Source organism: Scophthalmus maximus, chromosome 17 (genome assembly GCF_022379125.1).
Source record: "Scophthalmus maximus strain ysfricsl-2021 chromosome 17, ASM2237912v1, whole genome shotgun sequence".
Classification (NCBI taxonomy): domain Eukaryota; kingdom Metazoa; phylum Chordata; class Actinopteri; order Pleuronectiformes; family Scophthalmidae; genus Scophthalmus; species Scophthalmus maximus.
The window spans coordinates 9,916,965-9,935,051 of record NC_061531.1 but is presented as its reverse complement, the minus strand read 5'-3'; the positions used below and the strand labels follow the sequence as shown (position 1 = coordinate 9,935,051).

The 18,087-nt window shown below is 41.0% G+C and overlaps 2 protein-coding genes across 8 annotated transcripts; one reads left to right on the top strand and one right to left on the bottom strand.

The window, feature by feature from the left end:
* The first annotated feature begins 337 nt into the window (after nt 1-337).
* LOC118288487 (sterile alpha motif domain-containing protein 9-like) lies at nt 338-10,466 on the top strand. Of its 3 annotated transcripts, XM_047328018.1 has the most exons (6): nt 338-1,339; nt 1,898-1,914; nt 3,037-3,102; nt 4,497-4,560; nt 4,657-4,695; nt 5,189-10,466. In XM_047328018.1, the coding sequence occupies exons 5-6, from the start codon at nt 4,671-4,673 to the stop codon at nt 9,823-9,825; spliced, it is 4,662 nt and encodes a 1,553-aa protein (XP_047183974.1). In that variant the 5' UTR covers nt 338-1,339; nt 1,898-1,914; nt 3,037-3,102; nt 4,497-4,560; nt 4,657-4,670; the 3' UTR covers nt 9,826-10,466. The 3 variants fall into 3 exon arrangements, with proteins under 3 accessions (XP_047183974.1, XP_035470533.2, XP_047183975.1); XM_035614640.2 differs by lacking the exon at nt 1,898-1,914; XM_047328019.1 differs by lacking the exon at nt 1,898-1,914 and having other exon boundaries at nt 4,411-4,560.
* A 390-nt stretch (nt 10,467-10,856) lies between these two features.
* Nucleotides 10,857-17,476, bottom strand: LOC118288489 (BUB3-interacting and GLEBS motif-containing protein ZNF207-like). Of its 5 annotated transcripts, XR_007029867.1 has the most exons (12): nt 17,286-17,471; nt 16,863-16,989; nt 16,613-16,751; nt 16,346-16,528; nt 15,841-15,916; nt 15,663-15,733; nt 15,382-15,536; nt 13,771-13,998; nt 13,403-13,541; nt 12,938-13,125; nt 12,607-12,687; nt 10,857-12,039 (listed from the first exon to the last, which is right to left on the bottom strand). XR_007029867.1 is itself a non-coding variant. In XM_035614641.2 (11 exons), exons 1-10 carry the CDS (start codon nt 17,324-17,326, stop codon nt 12,962-12,964), a joined length of 1,323 nt encoding a protein of 440 aa, XP_035470534.2. In that variant the 5' UTR covers nt 17,327-17,471; the 3' UTR covers nt 10,857-12,687; nt 12,938-12,961. The 5 variants fall into 5 exon arrangements, 4 of the variants coding, with proteins under 4 accessions (XP_035470534.2, XP_047183978.1, XP_047183977.1 ...); XM_035614641.2 differs by having other exon boundaries at nt 10,857-12,687; XM_047328022.1 differs by adding an exon at nt 15,134-15,207 and having other exon boundaries at nt 10,857-13,125; nt 13,771-14,032; nt 17,286-17,469.
* Nucleotides 17,477-18,087: the final 611 nt, after the last annotated feature.

Genomic DNA, 18,087 nt, shown 5'->3' with positions numbered 1-18,087 from the left:
TTTTAAGTTTGGTCAAATACTGAATTTCCAGTCAGACAGATTCATGTATAATTAATACACATGGAATTAAAGACATGCATCTCTTCAAGCATGCGCACGGACGTAATTGGGGGGCGGTCCCCTGCACTTTTTCAAAAGGCCGTTTTGGTCCCTGCAGTTTTTACCGTCCAAAAACAATGTTACGATATAGTAAACGGAGACCCGTCAAGCACTAGGACCAAGCGGAAAACGGCCGCTCAAGCTGAAGCCTGTTTCCCTTGGTTTAGACCGCCCACAAGCTCCTCGATTGGCTCTGCCGTTTCTTGTGTGATTGGCCGTCCAGGCTGTCACTCCATCTTGCTTGCACACCGGAGGATTAATCTGCCACGGTAAATTCTGAAGTTTGTTCTGCCTGGGTCACGCCAGCTAGAAGGATTGTAATATCAGAGGTTTCATTTACATTAACGTTTGAATCGGTGTCCATGTGCGTGCGTGCGTAGGTGCTATGTAAATTAGGTTTGTTTACCATATTCCAAAAATAAGTGTAAAATTGGTGGTACTGAGTTGGAGTGAAGTTGACTAACAAGGTGAAACACAGAATTGGGTGATAATGTTTTGCTACATGCTTTACAACCAGTCAAACCAAAAAAGGGAACAGTAAACTTCAAAGTAGCAATAGAAAACTGGAAGAACTGCTAGAAAACACAGTGAACTGAAAGAGTTAAAGTTTTATTAAAAATACTTGTGTCCCCCCCACTTCTGAAATCAAAATTTCGTCCTTGAGCATGCGTACTGTATTTCAACTATTAAGTGCACCAGAAAGTATCCCTTTAAATGCGTTTGCAGTTACGTAAAGGTTTTAAGCAGAAGCAATGACAGAAGTCCTCTTTGGATATTCTAATGAGGACCAATGTTACTTTTAAAGAAGGGGAAGAAACTACAGTCCTGAGGTTTCTAGCTGCTGCCTATAGTCTCTAGTGATACACTTTAATATAAATTAAATGACTGATGTGTTCTGCCCATGGGTCTACTCATATTACTGGTTGTGCCTTGGCAGGGTTCCACTGGCATCAGGTTTCAATTTTCCTGTTAAGTTTCTATTCGCTCCCACTCGCATGTCTACTGGTTTCTCAGTAACTGTGTGACTCAGGAGCTCGAGCATGAACTGACCGAAGCCTCAGATCGTCCTTGGGACAGATCCAGCTTTGTAAAAACTAAAAGGGGATTTATAAAATTCCAAGTTTAGTTTCAGGATCAAACAGAAAAGGAAGAATGCTGCTTTGCACAGAACAAACCCACAACTGCATCAACAAGTCCAGGAAGTTGTGTTGAATAGTCTGCCTACGAGACAAGAATACGAGTGAGTACAATCTTTTTTTCATGGTTTTGTGTATTTGTTTTATTTTTTGATAGTTAACCTAAAATAAAAGAGCCCGCTGAGATTTGTGAGAAGTGTGATGCTACATCCTATAAATGTTACAAACTAAAACTATTGACTCTGCAGAGGCAAATCCAGATTATTATGAATAAAATGTGAGAACCAGGAACAGTTTTGGCGAAAAATCAATAAATCACAGGAATTTAGATTTCACCTTTTTTACTTTTAATCCTGAAGTTCAGGTTAGTGCGTGGAGACGACTGGAAACTTTGTCTTTACAAATCTGTCATGCAGCCAGTGGGACACACCCAGGTACAATGATGTCATAATAAAAGGAGGGAAGCAGAGGATCAACTAAACGGTTTTTTTTGTTTTTTATTCAACTAGTTCAACTTGCCAAAGACTTTTTTTCTCTGGGTCAAGTTTTTCCCTCCAGAGCGTTGTCTTTGTTTAATATATTTTTATTTACTCGACCGATTGGTTTGTGGGGGGTGCCGTCTGATTGGCTGCTGGATTTGGTTGATGTGACGGAAATACAAGACTGCTGATACTAAGGGGTGAGCAAGATGTTTTAAATACTTGAATACTTTGTTTGGGCTTGCTTGTGTCTGGCTGTGTACTAACCAGCACTTAGAAGTATATTGCATAATTAAAAATATAGATAGATAGATAGTTACTTTATTTACCCCAAGCTGGGTAATTCCGGTGTAACAGCAGCACGTTCCAAACAGAAACACAAAATATATACATTATATACAAAAACAAATGTAAAAATATACGAATTGCAAAAATGTAGAGAATAATAAATATAAAGAATTTACATGAATATTAATAGTGGAAATAGTGCAGTAGTACAATCAGTTACCAGTAGTGTGCAAATGAACATGTAACAGGAAGTATGAACCGTCACCCCTGCTGTCCAAAGAAAACATAAACATAATCTCTGTTCTGTTGGTAAACCATAAAACAAGTCCATGGTTGAAACCAGTTCTCCCACTGTCCTATACTTCTTGCATTTGATTCATATTTAACTCTCGGCATTTCTTTTAAAGTAGCCGTATGTAATCTGGCTCTCACAGAGTCCCACATTCTGTTGTGTGGCAGGCAAACTTCTTGGCTGTGGGATGATCCCAAAGTTGGACTCATAGATTATTGATGCCCATAGCTTTATTTTTCAGAAATGTGCAAATATGACAAATACTGTATTTTTATATGTTACTACAGTGAGTGCTTTGGGGGTAATCAAAATCCAAAATAGAGCTTGTTGTCTTCTTTGTGTATTCCTTTCTATTGTTTGGCCACCCTCTTGTCTTACTCATTTATTCAGTACATGTATAAGCAATCCACGTATGCATCTTGGAGACGCTCACCGGCGGTCCATTTGGTCCTTTTTAACTACGGTGATCCTTTGATCATAATGTATTTGTGAAACCCCCCACCATCCTGTTTGCCCTTAAGATGCAGCTGTAGACGCAGCTCGGGGTCAGACTCTGTCCTTTCCAGCTGGGAACTGGAAAGTACTCTGTAGATCCAACTGAGGAATGGGATTGTTGACACATTTATTTCTCACTGGGAAACTCAAAGAATTTCCACAACAGTTATTATAATTACAGTAGATTAAAAGAGCGTTTTTTTTCATCAGCTGGCTTTGATAACTGAGATTTTTCTCATTTCTACAGGAAAACCACTTCCATTCTGTTGCCATTTTTTGGGGCTGGTTTGCTCCATCTCAAGCAATGTTCTTGGTAAGTAAAATCCTAACCAACATTAGGTCAAGTCACAATGCAGAAGTACATCTCTGTGTGTTATGTCTCAGTTACAGAGATTATGAGAATAACATTGGTTGTACAATAAATCAAATCTGGTAAAGGTAAAAACCTGAAGGCTTTCAGTTTTTTAAAACATGCTTCAAACTCTTTGAGGCTTGTGTATCATGAACTTGATTATTCTGCTGGGACACAATATGGAGACCAGAAGTCAGAAGGGATTTTTCCTCAGTGAGGGGAAAACATCTTTATCTTTATAGGTTCGTCACGACTAAAGAGAAAAAAAATGTTTGGCTGATTTCATCCGAGTGTCAGATTTCAACCAATTGTCAAGAAGCCACACGCAGAGAGCCAACATCTTGTTTAGTGAAGACACAGCTCAACATTCCTTCAGCTTCTCTCCTCCTGAAGCGGACTCTGACTAAAAGCAAAGAAGCGGAAAATGAAAAAAACAATGACTCGTATTCGAATAGTTCCGAGCACTGGAAATATTTATGTTTGTGAATCTGTGTTAAGATATTGCCTGGGTGTGCACCAATGTTGGCTTATAGCGGGGAACGTGGGACAGGAATCATGTGGAATGGGCTCAGACTTTGAACAGCATTTCACAATTTCTCTCTTGCCACAGTCTCCCTCTTATCTGACTTACACAGATGAACACACGACCAAACAGGCGTTCACTGGGTTACAGTGCACTGCTAATGTCAGCTTGTGGACTACATTTATGATTAGCTGCTGGCTGTAGCACATTTAACCGTGTTTTGACTTTCCTGCAAATGTTACTACGGTCCAGTTAAATGCTTGTGTGCTCCTCAAACATCACAACTCTGCAAAGCTACAGTGCAAGTTGGTTTACTTTGTCTCTAGCTCCACAGAGTGTAACACCCTTGTTGTTTCCCTGTTGATGTGTTTCCCCTTACTTACATCTTATCCTCATCGCAAACCCTAACCGGTCGTTTTGAGATGCTTCTCCTGACTCACACCTTACCTTTACTCGCACCTTACATATCTTTGCTAGGCCAACCCAAATCCTTACCAGCCAGTTGTTGTCAAAGACATTCACACAGACACACCCCTCCAGCTGACTGAGACAAACATCATTTCTGATTTCTGGTCCAAAGTCCCTTTTTTCTTGCTTTTACCAATTAAAAATCTGACAATACATTTAGTCAGCGATTGTTTAAATACCATGCTAAGAGACTTGTTTTAAAAGATCTACCAAAAATGAACTTTATGTTATTTGTGATCATAGTAGTTCATATCTCTGCTTAAATAATGTGTGTGCAGGTCTTAATATCAAACTGGGCCACGATAACGAGCACATTTCCTCCTACTAAAGGAAAGGTCTGTTAAAGCTGCTTTGTCGCCAACAGAGACACGGGAAGACTGATGCCTGATTAGCTATGATATAAGTGGCCAGGTCTTGTGCTGCACATGGTAAGTGTGTTTTTGTATAGCATGCATGTGCATGTTGATGACTAACAAAACACATTTTGAACAAATAATTAAGCTTAGTCTTTTACTGTCCTGTAGGAATATCCATAAAAATGGAAAGCAGATCCTCAGAGATGGGTGAGTATGAAATGCTGCACTACATCACAACACTGTAGTAGAAATGAGGGCATGGTAGATATAAAATCATGCCCATGTAGAACAAACATATCCGTGTGACACACCCCTTTCACAATGATGTTACTATATTATACTCTATCAATTATTAGAACAGCTTCAAACACCTACTTTGCAATTAAAAAAACAAAACAATATGGTAGTATAACGTCTGTCTCTAGCTATTTGAAAAAAAACCTTCCTTGTTTTAAAATAAGAGGGACATACTGAAAATCATATCGAAAACTGGACAGTTTGTAGTATTGTAATTAAAACGTGATATGATGAACAATTGTTAGTCTTCAATAGTATGGTACCAACAGTCTACCACTGTGTATTGGAACAGTATAATGTCCTGGATACTGCGATATGCTGGATATAATACAGGGGTAAAACTAAAAAGATCCATTAAGGATGCTATTTTGAAGGAACATGGTTTTTTCATTTTGTTTCACAGAATGGCGTGAACTGCCCTACGGCAGCTGGACAGAATCTCATGTGAGCTCCTGGATGAGGTGCATTGGAATAAAAGAAATGTACATAAAAAAACTGGAGGAGGAGGAGGTGACAGGACCGGTTCTCACAACTCTACAGAGGGAGTACCTCAGCACTACTTTTGGAATGAAAAGTGGCCAAATTGAGCATCTGCTGAAGAACAGAGATGAGCTTGTCAAGTCAGAACAGCACAAAACAAAAAGTAAAAGTGATTTGTGTGGTAAAGGTAGCGATGACAAAAAAGGAAATGAGTTCAATTTGGGACAACAACCAAAACTTTGTTTACAAGAACCTTGTGACAGAGCAGAAACCGGGAATATCCCTGTAACATGCAGTGACAACTCAGTCTCTACAGAAGTGGATTTGTCTTTCTGTGACTATCGGAAATTTGATCAGCATGAAAAGGACTGCAGGTATGTGAAGCACAATGTACTTCCTCCAGAGACGGGGATTGAAAACATGAATGTTCCGTGTCATGAATACAAGTCACTGGAGATTGCACACAAACTAGACTCAAAAAGGCTACAAATAAAAGTAGCAAGTGAGGTGTTAAGATTTGCATGTGGATGCATGAATATGAGATCCAATGGGACAATTCATTTTGGCATCATGGATAAAGTCAGAGGCACTCACAAGCATGGAGAAATCATAGGGATACCTATCAAAAATCAGGAGGACTTTGTGGACGCGTTAGACTACATTGAAAAATGCTTCAAAGATTCAAATCAACAATGCGATGCCAGGCGTTGCATCAAGAACCCGCGATTCATTGAGGTTCTGGACAAGGAAAATGCTGAGAAAACTTGGGTCATTGAATATGATGTTGTTCCAAAAGCAAGCATTGTAAAAAATAGGCTTTACTATGTTGGTGTCCCAAACTTTAATGAGAAAAACAACAAAGTCAAATGTGAAGAGAAAGTCCCCTATTACAGAGTAGGAGCGAACACTCCGCGCATACCCGACGATGACCTTGTTCGTTTCATTCAAGACCTGAAAGAGAAAGACCAACAGAGAGAGGAGGCGGAATCTTCAAGCAATCAAACAGCTGTGGAGTTAGGAGAGGATCAAAAGAGGAAACTCACCATCCTCTTAGCATGTGGGAAAAGACTCTTGGACAACACTCTCTTTTACATCGTTGTGACAAACAAGTTTCAGCCAGAGCACCTTGACAGTATAAGCTTCTTGGTTCCCATGAATCTATTCTGTGTGTTTGATTTTGACCCTGATTCAAAGACATCTGGTCTTTGTGGACAATATAAGAAGCAGAAGGCTGTAAACCTTCACTTTCTTGATAACTACGCAAATGAAAGTAGGTTGGGAAATACTGACTTTGTAAAATCTTTGCAGCTTTATGAGAGAACAAGCTGGATTTTCTGCAACGGGAGGAACAACTTCCCTGGTGGGGGTCAAACCTGTGATGAAAAAACCTGGATCAAAACAAGCAAAAAGAAACTGAAAAAAGCGGTATCGCTCATCTGCAATGATATCCTACCGAGGCGATCATTTGTAGTCCTCTTCCTTCTAATGTCTGATGTTGAGCAGCCAATTGTTGAGACCTTCCATGAATTCTACGCTGAGATGAATGGACATGATTTTTTGGCCGTCATATCAGAGTCCAAGGAAAACTACAAAAAGTGGTCAAGTCTTGCCCAGGTGTCATGTGACATGTCTACACTCAAAGAAATCAGCATTGTTGAAATGCCACTGAGTCATGTGGATGCAACAGTTCAAAGCATTCAGCTCTCAAAGAATAAACCCACGAGGACATTACCAGTCCTAAACGGAGGACTATGCTTCTTAAAGTCAGTTGAAGGAGCTATGCTAGATTCTTTGGAAATCATCAGTGTTGACCAGTGTGATGACACAAAGCTGGAGGTTCTGAGCAAGGAGGAAATCCAACTTATTGAGACCTACTTCTACCGAGGTGGAAAGATAGACTGGATTAACTTCTGGCTTGCCGACAAACTCAAGTGCGGGGCCATCATTAAGAGGGATGCCTACCGAGAAGCAAACACACTCCTGGACAAGATAGCACATTGTAGCTCTGCCACACGTCCCATTGAGAGCGTGAACATATCCCATCATCCTGGCAGTGGTGGAAGTACAGTGGCACGACAGATCCTGTGGAGTTGGAGGCAAAAAGTACGATGTGCAGTTGTAAGACAGTGCAAGGAAATCACAACCGTGTGTGAGCATGCAGTGACACTGAGAGAACATGACGAGAGAGACAAAAACAAGTGTCTGCCAGTGCTCTTGCTCTTGGAGGACCGAAATGCAGATTACATAGATGATCTGAGACGGGAGCTTGGAAATGTCATTGCAACGAAAAAAATAAGTCAGTCTGTGTTGTGCTTTATCCTGCTCATCTGCAACAGATCAAATGATCCAGAGAGAATGTGCAGAGCGTCGCCATCTCAAACAGTAGCAGTCACACACAAGCTGTCAAATTCCGAGAAGCCTTTGTTTTCAGAAAAGCTTGAGCAGCTAAAACTCCGGTTTCAACCACAGTTCATCCTGACATTTGTTCTGATGAGTAAAGAGTTCCAGCCAAGTTACATTGAGGACTTTGTGAAAAACCTTCTGGACAAAATTGACCATTCATCACTGATCACTCGCCTCATCCGATTTGTGGCTCTCTTGAATAGCTATGTTGAAGACTCATACATATCTATGTCACACTGTGAAGCATCTCTTGGCTTAGCTACCCATGTGGTTGGAGCTAAGTACCATGCATTTTTGGATCATCTTACTGATGAAGCAAGGCTTCTTTTCATCCACTTTAAGGAAGTTTCAACACACATCGCATCAATACGGATTATTCATCAACTGGTGGCAAAGGAGATTCTGAATCAGCTGTCTGCAAATAGGCCTCAGAGCGATGTTGCCATGGATCTCATCAATGACAAGGTACTTGTCAATCACAGATTTGACAGGGAGGAGTTCCTGAAGTTCATCAGAGCTCTTTTCATCAGACGCCACAAAAAGAGCCGAGGAGATGCTGAAGACACAACCTTTTCACCCCTTATTGAACATGTCAGCACCGAAAGAGGAGATGTTCAGAAAGCTGTTGATCTCATGAAAGCAGCATACATAGCTTTGGGGAAAGATGCATTGGTGGCACAACAGCTTGCACGGCTGCTTTACACAAATTTGAGATTTGAGGAAGCCCTAGAATGGGCAGAGGAAGCAAAATCTATTCTTCCTTATGATACATTTGTCCTTGACACACTCGGGCAAGTTTACAAAAAGTGGTTTTACCACTTGTATGACAACCTTGAGGACAAAGAACTCTCCCCGGAAAGGGGAATTGAAATCATAAGCATTGCACTCAAGGGGATATCTGCGTTCCGGGCCTCTGAAAAGACACCAAAAAAAGAGACCGTAAGTCTTAACAGCTCATACTACGGGGAAGTCGATGTTGGCTGCAGGTTGCTAAAGTTCCTGTCAGGAGTAGATGTTTTTTCCAACGATACTGGAAAATCCGAGTTGATGAAGTACTTGTTAACAGAGTACATTCCGACAGAGGTCAAAACACCCTGGCAGAGGTTTCACCTCCAGCTGAAAGGATTACAAAAGTGTTTGGGCCAAGCACTTGAGTGCATTTCCGAAGACCTCAGCTACTTTCAAACCGACATTAGTGAAGAGGAGGTAGAGCTTGATGCACGAGACCTAGAGCAAGTATACAAACCAAGAGAGTGGTTGACAAAGAAGAGCGCTGTATATGCCGGATGTTTTTGTGTTATACCTGATGAGAGTGACCAAGCAGCTGAAAGCGACAGTGCTGACATGGTAGGGCCGGCTGAAAAGCTCTCTCCATTCCAAAGACAGATGAGGACCTACAAGCTCGGTGGAGGAAATGTTACTGCTATCCTCTCACTTCTGTATGACAAGAAACCACAGAGGGCAGGGAGGAAACTTGAGAAAATAATTAGCATGTACCCAGAAAACCTGAAATGGAGTGACCTTGACCAGACAGAAATTGCGAACTTCATCTTTTGCCAGATAGCTCTCAACTGTACTCTCCATGGCTCCTCGGAGCTCTTGTCCCTTGAAAAGCTACAGGACCTCAGCAAGAGATTTATTAAAAAGGGGAGAAATATGTCATCAGCAATTGCCCTTTTCCTTCTCTCCCTTCTGTTTTGGCCTGAGACCAGTGATGAGCTCAGTTCTGCTGATACGCAGATCCTTTTATCAGCCATCAATGAACTTCAGAGACTCTGTGAGCAAAAAAGCCAACACGTTTCTCTGAAGAAAAAAAGAATTGTTACCCACTTCTTTCTGGCAAAGGCGAAAGGTCTTAACAAGATTGTCCACAGAAGTGCTATTGAAAAGAACGTCAATGGCACACTCAGTGAGAGGAAACTCAAATGGCTTGGAGGGGAAGTGTGGAAAACCAAGGAAGTTGTGCAGTTACTGAAACGTGTTGAAGGATGGACAGAAAATGGCAGCTTGTTTGTGAAAGGAGGAACCAGAGACAGCAAGATTAGAGTTCTGCCCCGATTTTCTGCCTCCCTGCCAAATGGAAATGAAAGTGTAACCTTCTACTTGGGCTTTTCATTTGATGGAGTGGTTGCCTGTGACATTCGGGTAATGGAGTAGTGTCATTACATGATCTTAAGCTACAAAGGCTTGGGCAAAGCTTTCCTTTGTTCAAAATGACCCACCAAAAAAAACTTACTTATTTTCTAAACTAGTGTTCTGATGACCCTAGTACTTTTGCCAGTTTTGTCCTCTTCTAAATGAGTTAAGTTTAACTAAAATGTCACAGTTGACAGAAAGTCTGCCTGTAAAAATTTGCGACAAGATTGCAAATGTACCATTTTAAGATTCTCTTCATTTGAGAAAAACAGTGGTTATGCATAACATGTTATATTAATCTTGATGTAAATTATATTTTATACTTTCAAAGTTTCATTCATTGCGTGTCCAGAGAATTGAGGGCCATTAGCATTTGAGAGTCTGTGGGATGCCATTTCGTGCAAACATCAACATCAGATGAACAATCACATCTGTGGACCTTGTTGGGCTGAGCTGCGCTATCTCTACATACCTAGAGAAATAATCTACCACCAGCAAATAGGTACTGTCTTTGAGAGTGAATACTGTAGGTAGTTTTTACCAGGAAGACAGATGCAGAGGAGAGCTGATCAATTACTCAGACACATTATTTGCTGAAATGACAAAAAACTAAATATTGAGACAAATCTGAAATGAAATAAATAAATGTTCTGTAATCTACATATTTAGATTGTATGTATTTCATGTTTTCATTGTATACAGTTTTTTAGTTTGTTTTTTAAAAATCTTTTTAAGTGGATGGAATAGTCCCACTACAGAAAATGTGGTGACGGATTTGTGCAAGATTTCTGCACATGAAGACAGTAAGAGGAAATGTACTGGTTCATCAAAAGTATATTTCAGTCTTTATATCTACTAATTTCAGCCAGCAAGGACTTTTACTTTGCCTTGTTGGCTAGCTAGCAATATGGTTGCTGGACTTTCCCTCTGTAACTTATATTTTGTGTTTCTAAAGTTGACAGCTTCATAACCCCATCATTTATGTTGTTTAACAATTCTATGTTTTAAAATAAGTAAAACAATAATGTGGAAGGGAATCACAGAGAAAAATCCAAGTTTAGGAAATGGTTTATTAAAAAAAAAAAGAGTAAACAGACTTTGGCACAGAAATCAACAAATAAAACTTTCTAGATTGCTACACAGGAAAGATGCGACAACAAATATTCATGATTAGGCTTAAGGTTTTTTTCCCTTAACTCTTCAGGAGCTTCAGTCCACCATCATATTTACTGACAAGTTGTAGACAAGGAAGGTGGGGAAAAAATTCTTGAGCAGGTAAAATATCTTTTCTACGCACCAAGAATCCTTACCCTATACTTACCAAAGAAGATTTCCTGTATGAAAATTCATGGTTTGAATAGAAGTTAATTCCACCAAAATTTACTTTGAGATGCTGATCACATTTGGTAGCAGAATCAGAAAAAGTGTCACACACTCAAGTAGTATCTAGGATTTCTTAAGACATTCCTTGAGATCATAATGAATGCTGCCATTAGTGTAAACTGCTTGAGGATTGTGGTTGGCTTACATTGTTTTGCAAAAAGACCTAAATAAAGATCTTATTATGTGTGCACACAAAACACAGGTCGACGGTGATTATAAGTATGGCAGTGGTACTTACAGCTTTAACTAACCTGTTACTGGGAGAGATTCTCCTTCATGTAAGAAGTTAATTCAAATGACCAAGTGAGGAAAGCTGATGAAACAAACAGGATCAAGTGATGAAGCCATTTACAAGCATATGAATAGTCATGTGTTCATCACAAACCTCAACACACATTTAATATATGTACATATGGCTGCAGGTGACAGACTGTTATCAAATAACTTTGGACCAAGTCATCAGTAAAGTGTTGTGGACTGTAGGACAAGTTATTATCAAAAGCTTCAAAAGGAATAGTTTAATTTAAAAGCTCTATACATTCTATAAAGAGCTACAAAATTAAAACAGAGCTTCCTGCCACTTTCACCAGTAAATAATGGAAGATACAGGTTAACAAGAAGGAATATAATCCACATGAGCTAACAAGCCTGAAGGACATGGTACCTAAACGCAACAACACAAACAAGGGCCTTCACCAAACTTGCTGCAAGTTTGGGGACTCGGAGATCCAACAGCGTGTTCGCTGTGAGGGCCCCTGTTAATGAGTGAGAAGACAGAAAATGGTGAGACTTGCCTCAGGCTGAAACAGGGCTACACTGAGACAGGGCCTCAGCCAGTCCCCCGTGGCATTGCTAAAGGGAGAAGAGAAATCTGGGTTTTAGCCACAGCCACTAGCGACCCAGAAGTTATGCAGCTGCACATTGCACTCTGTGTTTGACAAAGCCAGTCTGTCGGTGCAATGTACAGAGCATCAAAAAACCATTTACAAATATGATGATTTCAAAGTTCTGCTTATAGTCACAAGAAAACATTTAACAACATTTTAATTTCAAGTCAAAGTGTTTCTGCTATTGGTCTTCATTGTTCATCTTCAAAACAACAAAAGCACAGTCACTGTGTAGTTAATCACTGAAGTACAAACCTGCTGTGACGTCTCTTTTCCCACTTACGTCCAGCAATGAAGAGTCTTACGATTTTGCCACATTTTATTACAATACAGTTTTACAACAATACAGTTACTAGATCATTGAGTTAAGGTTAAGGGGGTATTTCTTCATTAAATTGTTAGCACAAAACAGAATGAATGCCTAACAGGTACTTGAAGCCCTCACCAAACAAAGTTGGGGACGCAAAGTCCAACAGCACTATGTGCTGTGAAGGCCTCACTTAGAACAGAAATGTCTTTGCAAAAAACTTGCCTTGATAATTGGTGGGTACTGCCCATGTAAGTCCAGCGCCTTCACAACACTACGAACCATATCTATTACACTTCTACACACCTAAATGAAACATGAGAAGAAAAAAAGCCAAAGAACAGAGATAGTTTGAACAACAGTTAATATTCTTGGTTAGGTACAGTGTAAAACTTTCCCATGCGCTCAGTGATGCTTTTATATCTCTTGTTTGCTGTTTATTCAGTGCCTCTTCTCCATAGCTCAGTAGTAGAATAGTACACGGTGGTTCTATAATACCAATACTGGTTTGTCTACAAGCAGCTGAGGACATTAGAAAAGGGTTGAGTGTCCAAACCTATAGAAGAGAGGAAGGCAGGCTTCAGTAGCGGCCTCCGGGAGACATGACAGGCGGTCTCATTCCCATGGGCGGCCTTGGAGGGGCTCCCTGATACCCTGGAGGACCCACAGGAGGGGCCTGTCCATATGGAGGCATTCCTCCAGGTATGTAACCTGGCATCCCCTGTGGTGGACCACCATACTGGCCTGCAAGAACAAAGGTTTGTTGGTTTTTTAATAAAAAATTAGCAGCAATTTTATATAGCTGTACTGCTGCTGTATAGTACAGGTTGAATGTTTGAGATGCTGCTAGCATAGCTAAAAATGTGGTGTCATCCAAGGTTATTGCACTTATGAAGAAGAGTTCAGCTAATGATTTTTATAATAATGCTTTCAAGAGATTTTCATCACATAGCGATTCTGTACCCAACAACAGCAAAGAATAATAGATTGTGTTCTTAGCAAAAATATCATGTGTATATACTTGGTATGGGATGCCTCAAGCCAGGCTGTTGAGAAGCCATCATGCCTCCCATGGGACCTGCTGAGGGGGCAGCAGCAGTTGGCTGGCCTTGGCGGTGAATACTGCGCTGGTACCTGGGCAACTGAGCTCGCAACTCTTCCTACAGGAAGAAAAAACAAGGACGAATAATGAAGTGGTAAAATTCTGTTGCCCACCCCCGAGTAATAAATAAATGAAGTCAAAATGAATCCAATATTGTAATTCCAGAAAAATACCATTTTCTTTATCGTGATATTGACAGAATCTTTTGCTTTGATTAACTTACTCTCAAACTGAGTATCTACTTACTGTTAAACGAATAAACAGACGGTTCCAGTTAGACTACTCACCAGTGAGATATCCTCATCAGGGTGGATCAACTTACTGGTTGCACTGGAGGTGGTGAGGGTGGCAGGCTTACTGGTCATAGTGGAGGGGGGTTTGGAGACTGTACTGTTCCCAGTGTTGGGGCTGGCCAAAGATGCAGTGGCCTGAGTATAAGCAGGGAATGTGGGCTTTGAGAGGTCAGAGGAGGTAGAGGGGGGAGGGTGGGGGGACCCTGGCACTGTCTGCTGACTCTGAAGGGGGAGAGAGGAAAACACATTAGAGACACTCTAAAGAGAATCATTTAATTCACACTTTAGTCATACTTTGAGGTTACTCCCACCGGTTACATGATTAATTGATGGGATTATCTGAAGAATACTAGATTACTAAAATAATAAATAGCTGCAGCCCTACTACAGAATTGCAGGCTTGCAGTGCAAATTTGTTTTTCAATGGTATTTGTTGATTGATCAGTTGAAACATTTTTAGAGAGAGAAGCTTTGAAACCACATCTCACGCTTTTGTTTGTTTACCAAACTATGTTATCTCTACAATAACAGTGGTTCACACCACTCATGGGAATGTAACCCTGTAATGTGTGACCAAAATTAAAACATGTTCCTTATTGTCTGCAAGAAAACAAAATTCAAAGGTGCATGCTGTGACAGAAGTTCAGAAACAAGAAGCCCATTCTACAAAATCTGCATAACTCAATTTTTTTTTTGATTTTGTTGAGTTCATTCATTCATTCATCGTCTACCGCTTTATCCATTTAAGGGTCGCGGGGGGTCGCTGGAGCCAATCCCAGCTAACATTGGGCGAGAGGCGGGGTACGCCTATCGCAGGGCCACATACAGACACGGACAATCATTCACTCTCACATTCACACCTACGGTCAATTTAGAGTCTCCAATGAACCTAACCCCATTCTGCATGTCTTTGGTGAGTGGGAAGAAGCCGGAGAACCCGGAGAGAACCCACGCATACACGGGGAGAACATGCAAACTCCACACAGAAAGGCCCTGGTTGAACCGGGATTCGAACCCAGAACCTTCTTGCTGTGAGGCGAAGGTGCTAACCACTACACCACCGTGCAGCCGATTTTGTTGAGTTAACAAAGTTAATTTTTAAATAGTACTTTTAAATGCAGATTTTTGGCAAAAGAAAAAGAAAATAAACTTTTTGCTAGAATTATGAAATATTTTATGTTTTTTTTATACTCAAATAAAAATTGTTAAACTTTATCGTCTCAGCTTTGGCAAATAAATTAGAATTAATCTGCCCCAGGACAACAAAAGCAAACAATACACAATTGTGTGTATGCCAATTGTAAAGCTACAGAGTAGAGCCGGCAGACAGCTGCGTACTTGTGCTGTGAAAGGGAACATAGCTATAGGGGAGGCAGACTCTGAGTCTGCACTTGGCGACCCAGCACTTGTACTTGCAACCCGACTGTCCATCTGTAGCACAGGAAACAAGTAAAGAATAGTAAAAATAATCCTTCAGTTAAAGTGATATAAAGTCTCCTTTATAAACGCCAGTGTGCGCACAGACAGGCTGCTCAGCAGGAGAAGGTAAAGTTCTGCTCCATGAAAGTGTTGAGGGAGGTGGAAATTGTGTCATAAGAATTTTACCTGTCCAGCACTGGGGAACAGAGGTTTGGTGACATCAGGCTGGGCTGCGGGAGCAGAGACAGCAGGAATGGCAGGTCTGGTAAGCATGTTTGCAGCGGGGGGCAACTGAGCCATGTGTGTGATGCCTGGATGGTGGCCCACTGGGGGAAGCATGCCTGACACCAACAGAAAACAATGCAGAGGCTTACCACAGAACAACATATTTAGAAAGTTTAATCAAAAAACAATCACTCACATCGAGCAAATAACATGAAGATATAAAATGGCAGCGCATTGGTTACCTGGTGGCATACCTGGAATCATCGGAGGCATCCCTGGACCTGGAGGCATCATCCCACCCATGTGCATCATCCTAAATACACAAGAGAGAAAAAAAGTGTTTCAAAAGTACACATTAAAGTGAAAATGGGTTTGATTTTTAATAAAAAATTACAGTCTTGATTAAAAATGCCCAAATACCCTGGAGGCATTCCTTGCATTACAGGAGGCATTCCTGGCATCATTGGTGGCACACCTGGCATCATCGGGGGAATTCCTAAGACAAAAAGATAAATTTTTACAAACTCAAGTGTGTAACCACATAATAAGATGTATGTATTAGGTATACCAATACAATCTAATGCAATCCCCTACCACGACGTTACAAAATATTCTAACTTTACAAAGCAAAGCTGGCCAGAAACATTTATCAACCTCTCACCTCTTATCAAAGCATCTATTGTCTGAAATCTGAATGGCAAGAGCGTGTGGCACCAGGATAAACCCATGTGCACAACATAAATATTGTTTTTTTTAGATTACAACATCCATTTTTTTTGTCCAGTAAAGACATGTGGAAAACGATTCAGCAACATGTAAACATGAATATGAAGGGTGTAGCTGTGTGATCACCATTGGTAAAAAGCATGACACCAGTAGCATATCATTAGGGATTAGCTCAATAGCTGAATTTCAAGTTTTCCACCTGAGTAGCTGCCTGGCGCTATCCCTGTGGCACCTGAGCCCGGAGGCAAGCCAGGCTGGGGGATAGGGGGGATGTAGCCTGCTGGGGTCTGGCCTGCAGCCGTCTGCTGGAAGGAGGGACCAGGCTCGTCATCCTCATCATACTCATCAGAATCATCCTGGTTCTGCTTCTTCTTCTGCGTTTCTGTGAATGGGGCGCAGCACAGTCAAGCCCCCGCAACAAACCATGAGAAGACACCGTACATAACAGGTATTTTGGTGCCAATACCTTGGTTCTTTTGCTCTAGCACTCTCCTCCTTTCCTCCATGTCTTTCTCTGGAATACCCTCCATGCCATATATTTCCAGTTCAATGTCTGTCCTTCCAGGTATTGCATTAGGAACTCCATCAATGGTCTCTTTGTGTACCTGCATAGGATTTTAAGATCATTTTAGTTTCTGAAATGTTTTTTTTAATTATTACTATCATTATTATTATTATTATTATTGAGATCCTTTGCATTATCATTGGTTCCTCACCTGCATGCAGTGGATCGCGAGCCCAGGGCCGGTGTACAGCTTCTTGTGACAGATGTGACACTTGAAATGTTTGGCCTTCTGATGCTGGATGAGAATCTTTTCATCATCGAAGTCTCGGTTACAGTACCTGAGATTGCGGATTAGGGGAAAAAAAAATAAAACCACGTGTCCCTGCTAAACCTGAATGTTACGAAGTGAGTTCACAAGTGAACTGAACTGTTTATTCTAATGTCACTCGTCTAGTTCCATTTGAATAAAACGACCGAGGGCAAGTTGAGACGCTGCCACGGAGCCGACAGATGTTACAGGCTGGTGTTGGCTCGACAGACGATATGACGCTGTCAAACATATCTACGCGGTTCTTCTTGAGAAGGACAAGACAAGCGCTATAAGCGCCTAAATGAAACACGTGGAAAAGGATACCAGCACCACGGTTTCATTTGCTTCTTCTTCTTTCTCCCCATGGTTTCTGCACGCTCGGCTCAACGCCTGATAGTCCTGCAAAACAACAGCTGAGGCGAAACTAAGCTAAGCTAAGGTGGTAACAACACTGGACTGACGGCTCCAAGATGGCGTCGCTCGGTCGGTCGGTCCTCAGCAGTCTGGGACCCCAGTGCGACCTCTAGTGGTCCACAACCACCGTTCATATGCGAGTGTCAAGTGTGTTACTGTGACCCCGTGCATTGCTTTCGTGTTAATATCAACAGTGTATTGGTGTTGGCAAAATAACTGTTTACATCGCCAAACGTTTTCCTTAGCCCAACAGTTGTGGAACAACTTGAAAGAAAGTTACCTCGTCTTATTTATAGATATATAGATAGATAGATAGATAGATAGTTACTTTATTTATCCCAAGCTGGGAAATTCCGGTGTAACAGCAGCATGTGGCACACAGCACACAAAATATATACAATATATACACAAACAAATGTAAAAAATATACGAATTGCAAAAATATAGAGAATAAGAATAATAAATATGAAGAATTTACATGAATATTAATAGTGGAAATAGCGCAGTAGTACAATCCGTTACCAGTAGTGTGCAGAGGAACATGGTGACGTGAAGGTGCAAATGTGCCGGAATTTATGTTTTAATATACTTTAGATTGAACAGAGCCCAGAGTCTATCTATCAGATAGAGGTGAGGTGTTGTAAACTCTTATGATCTGTGGCAGGAAAGATTTCCTGTAGTGGTTATTCATACATATTTAAAAGTGTACGCA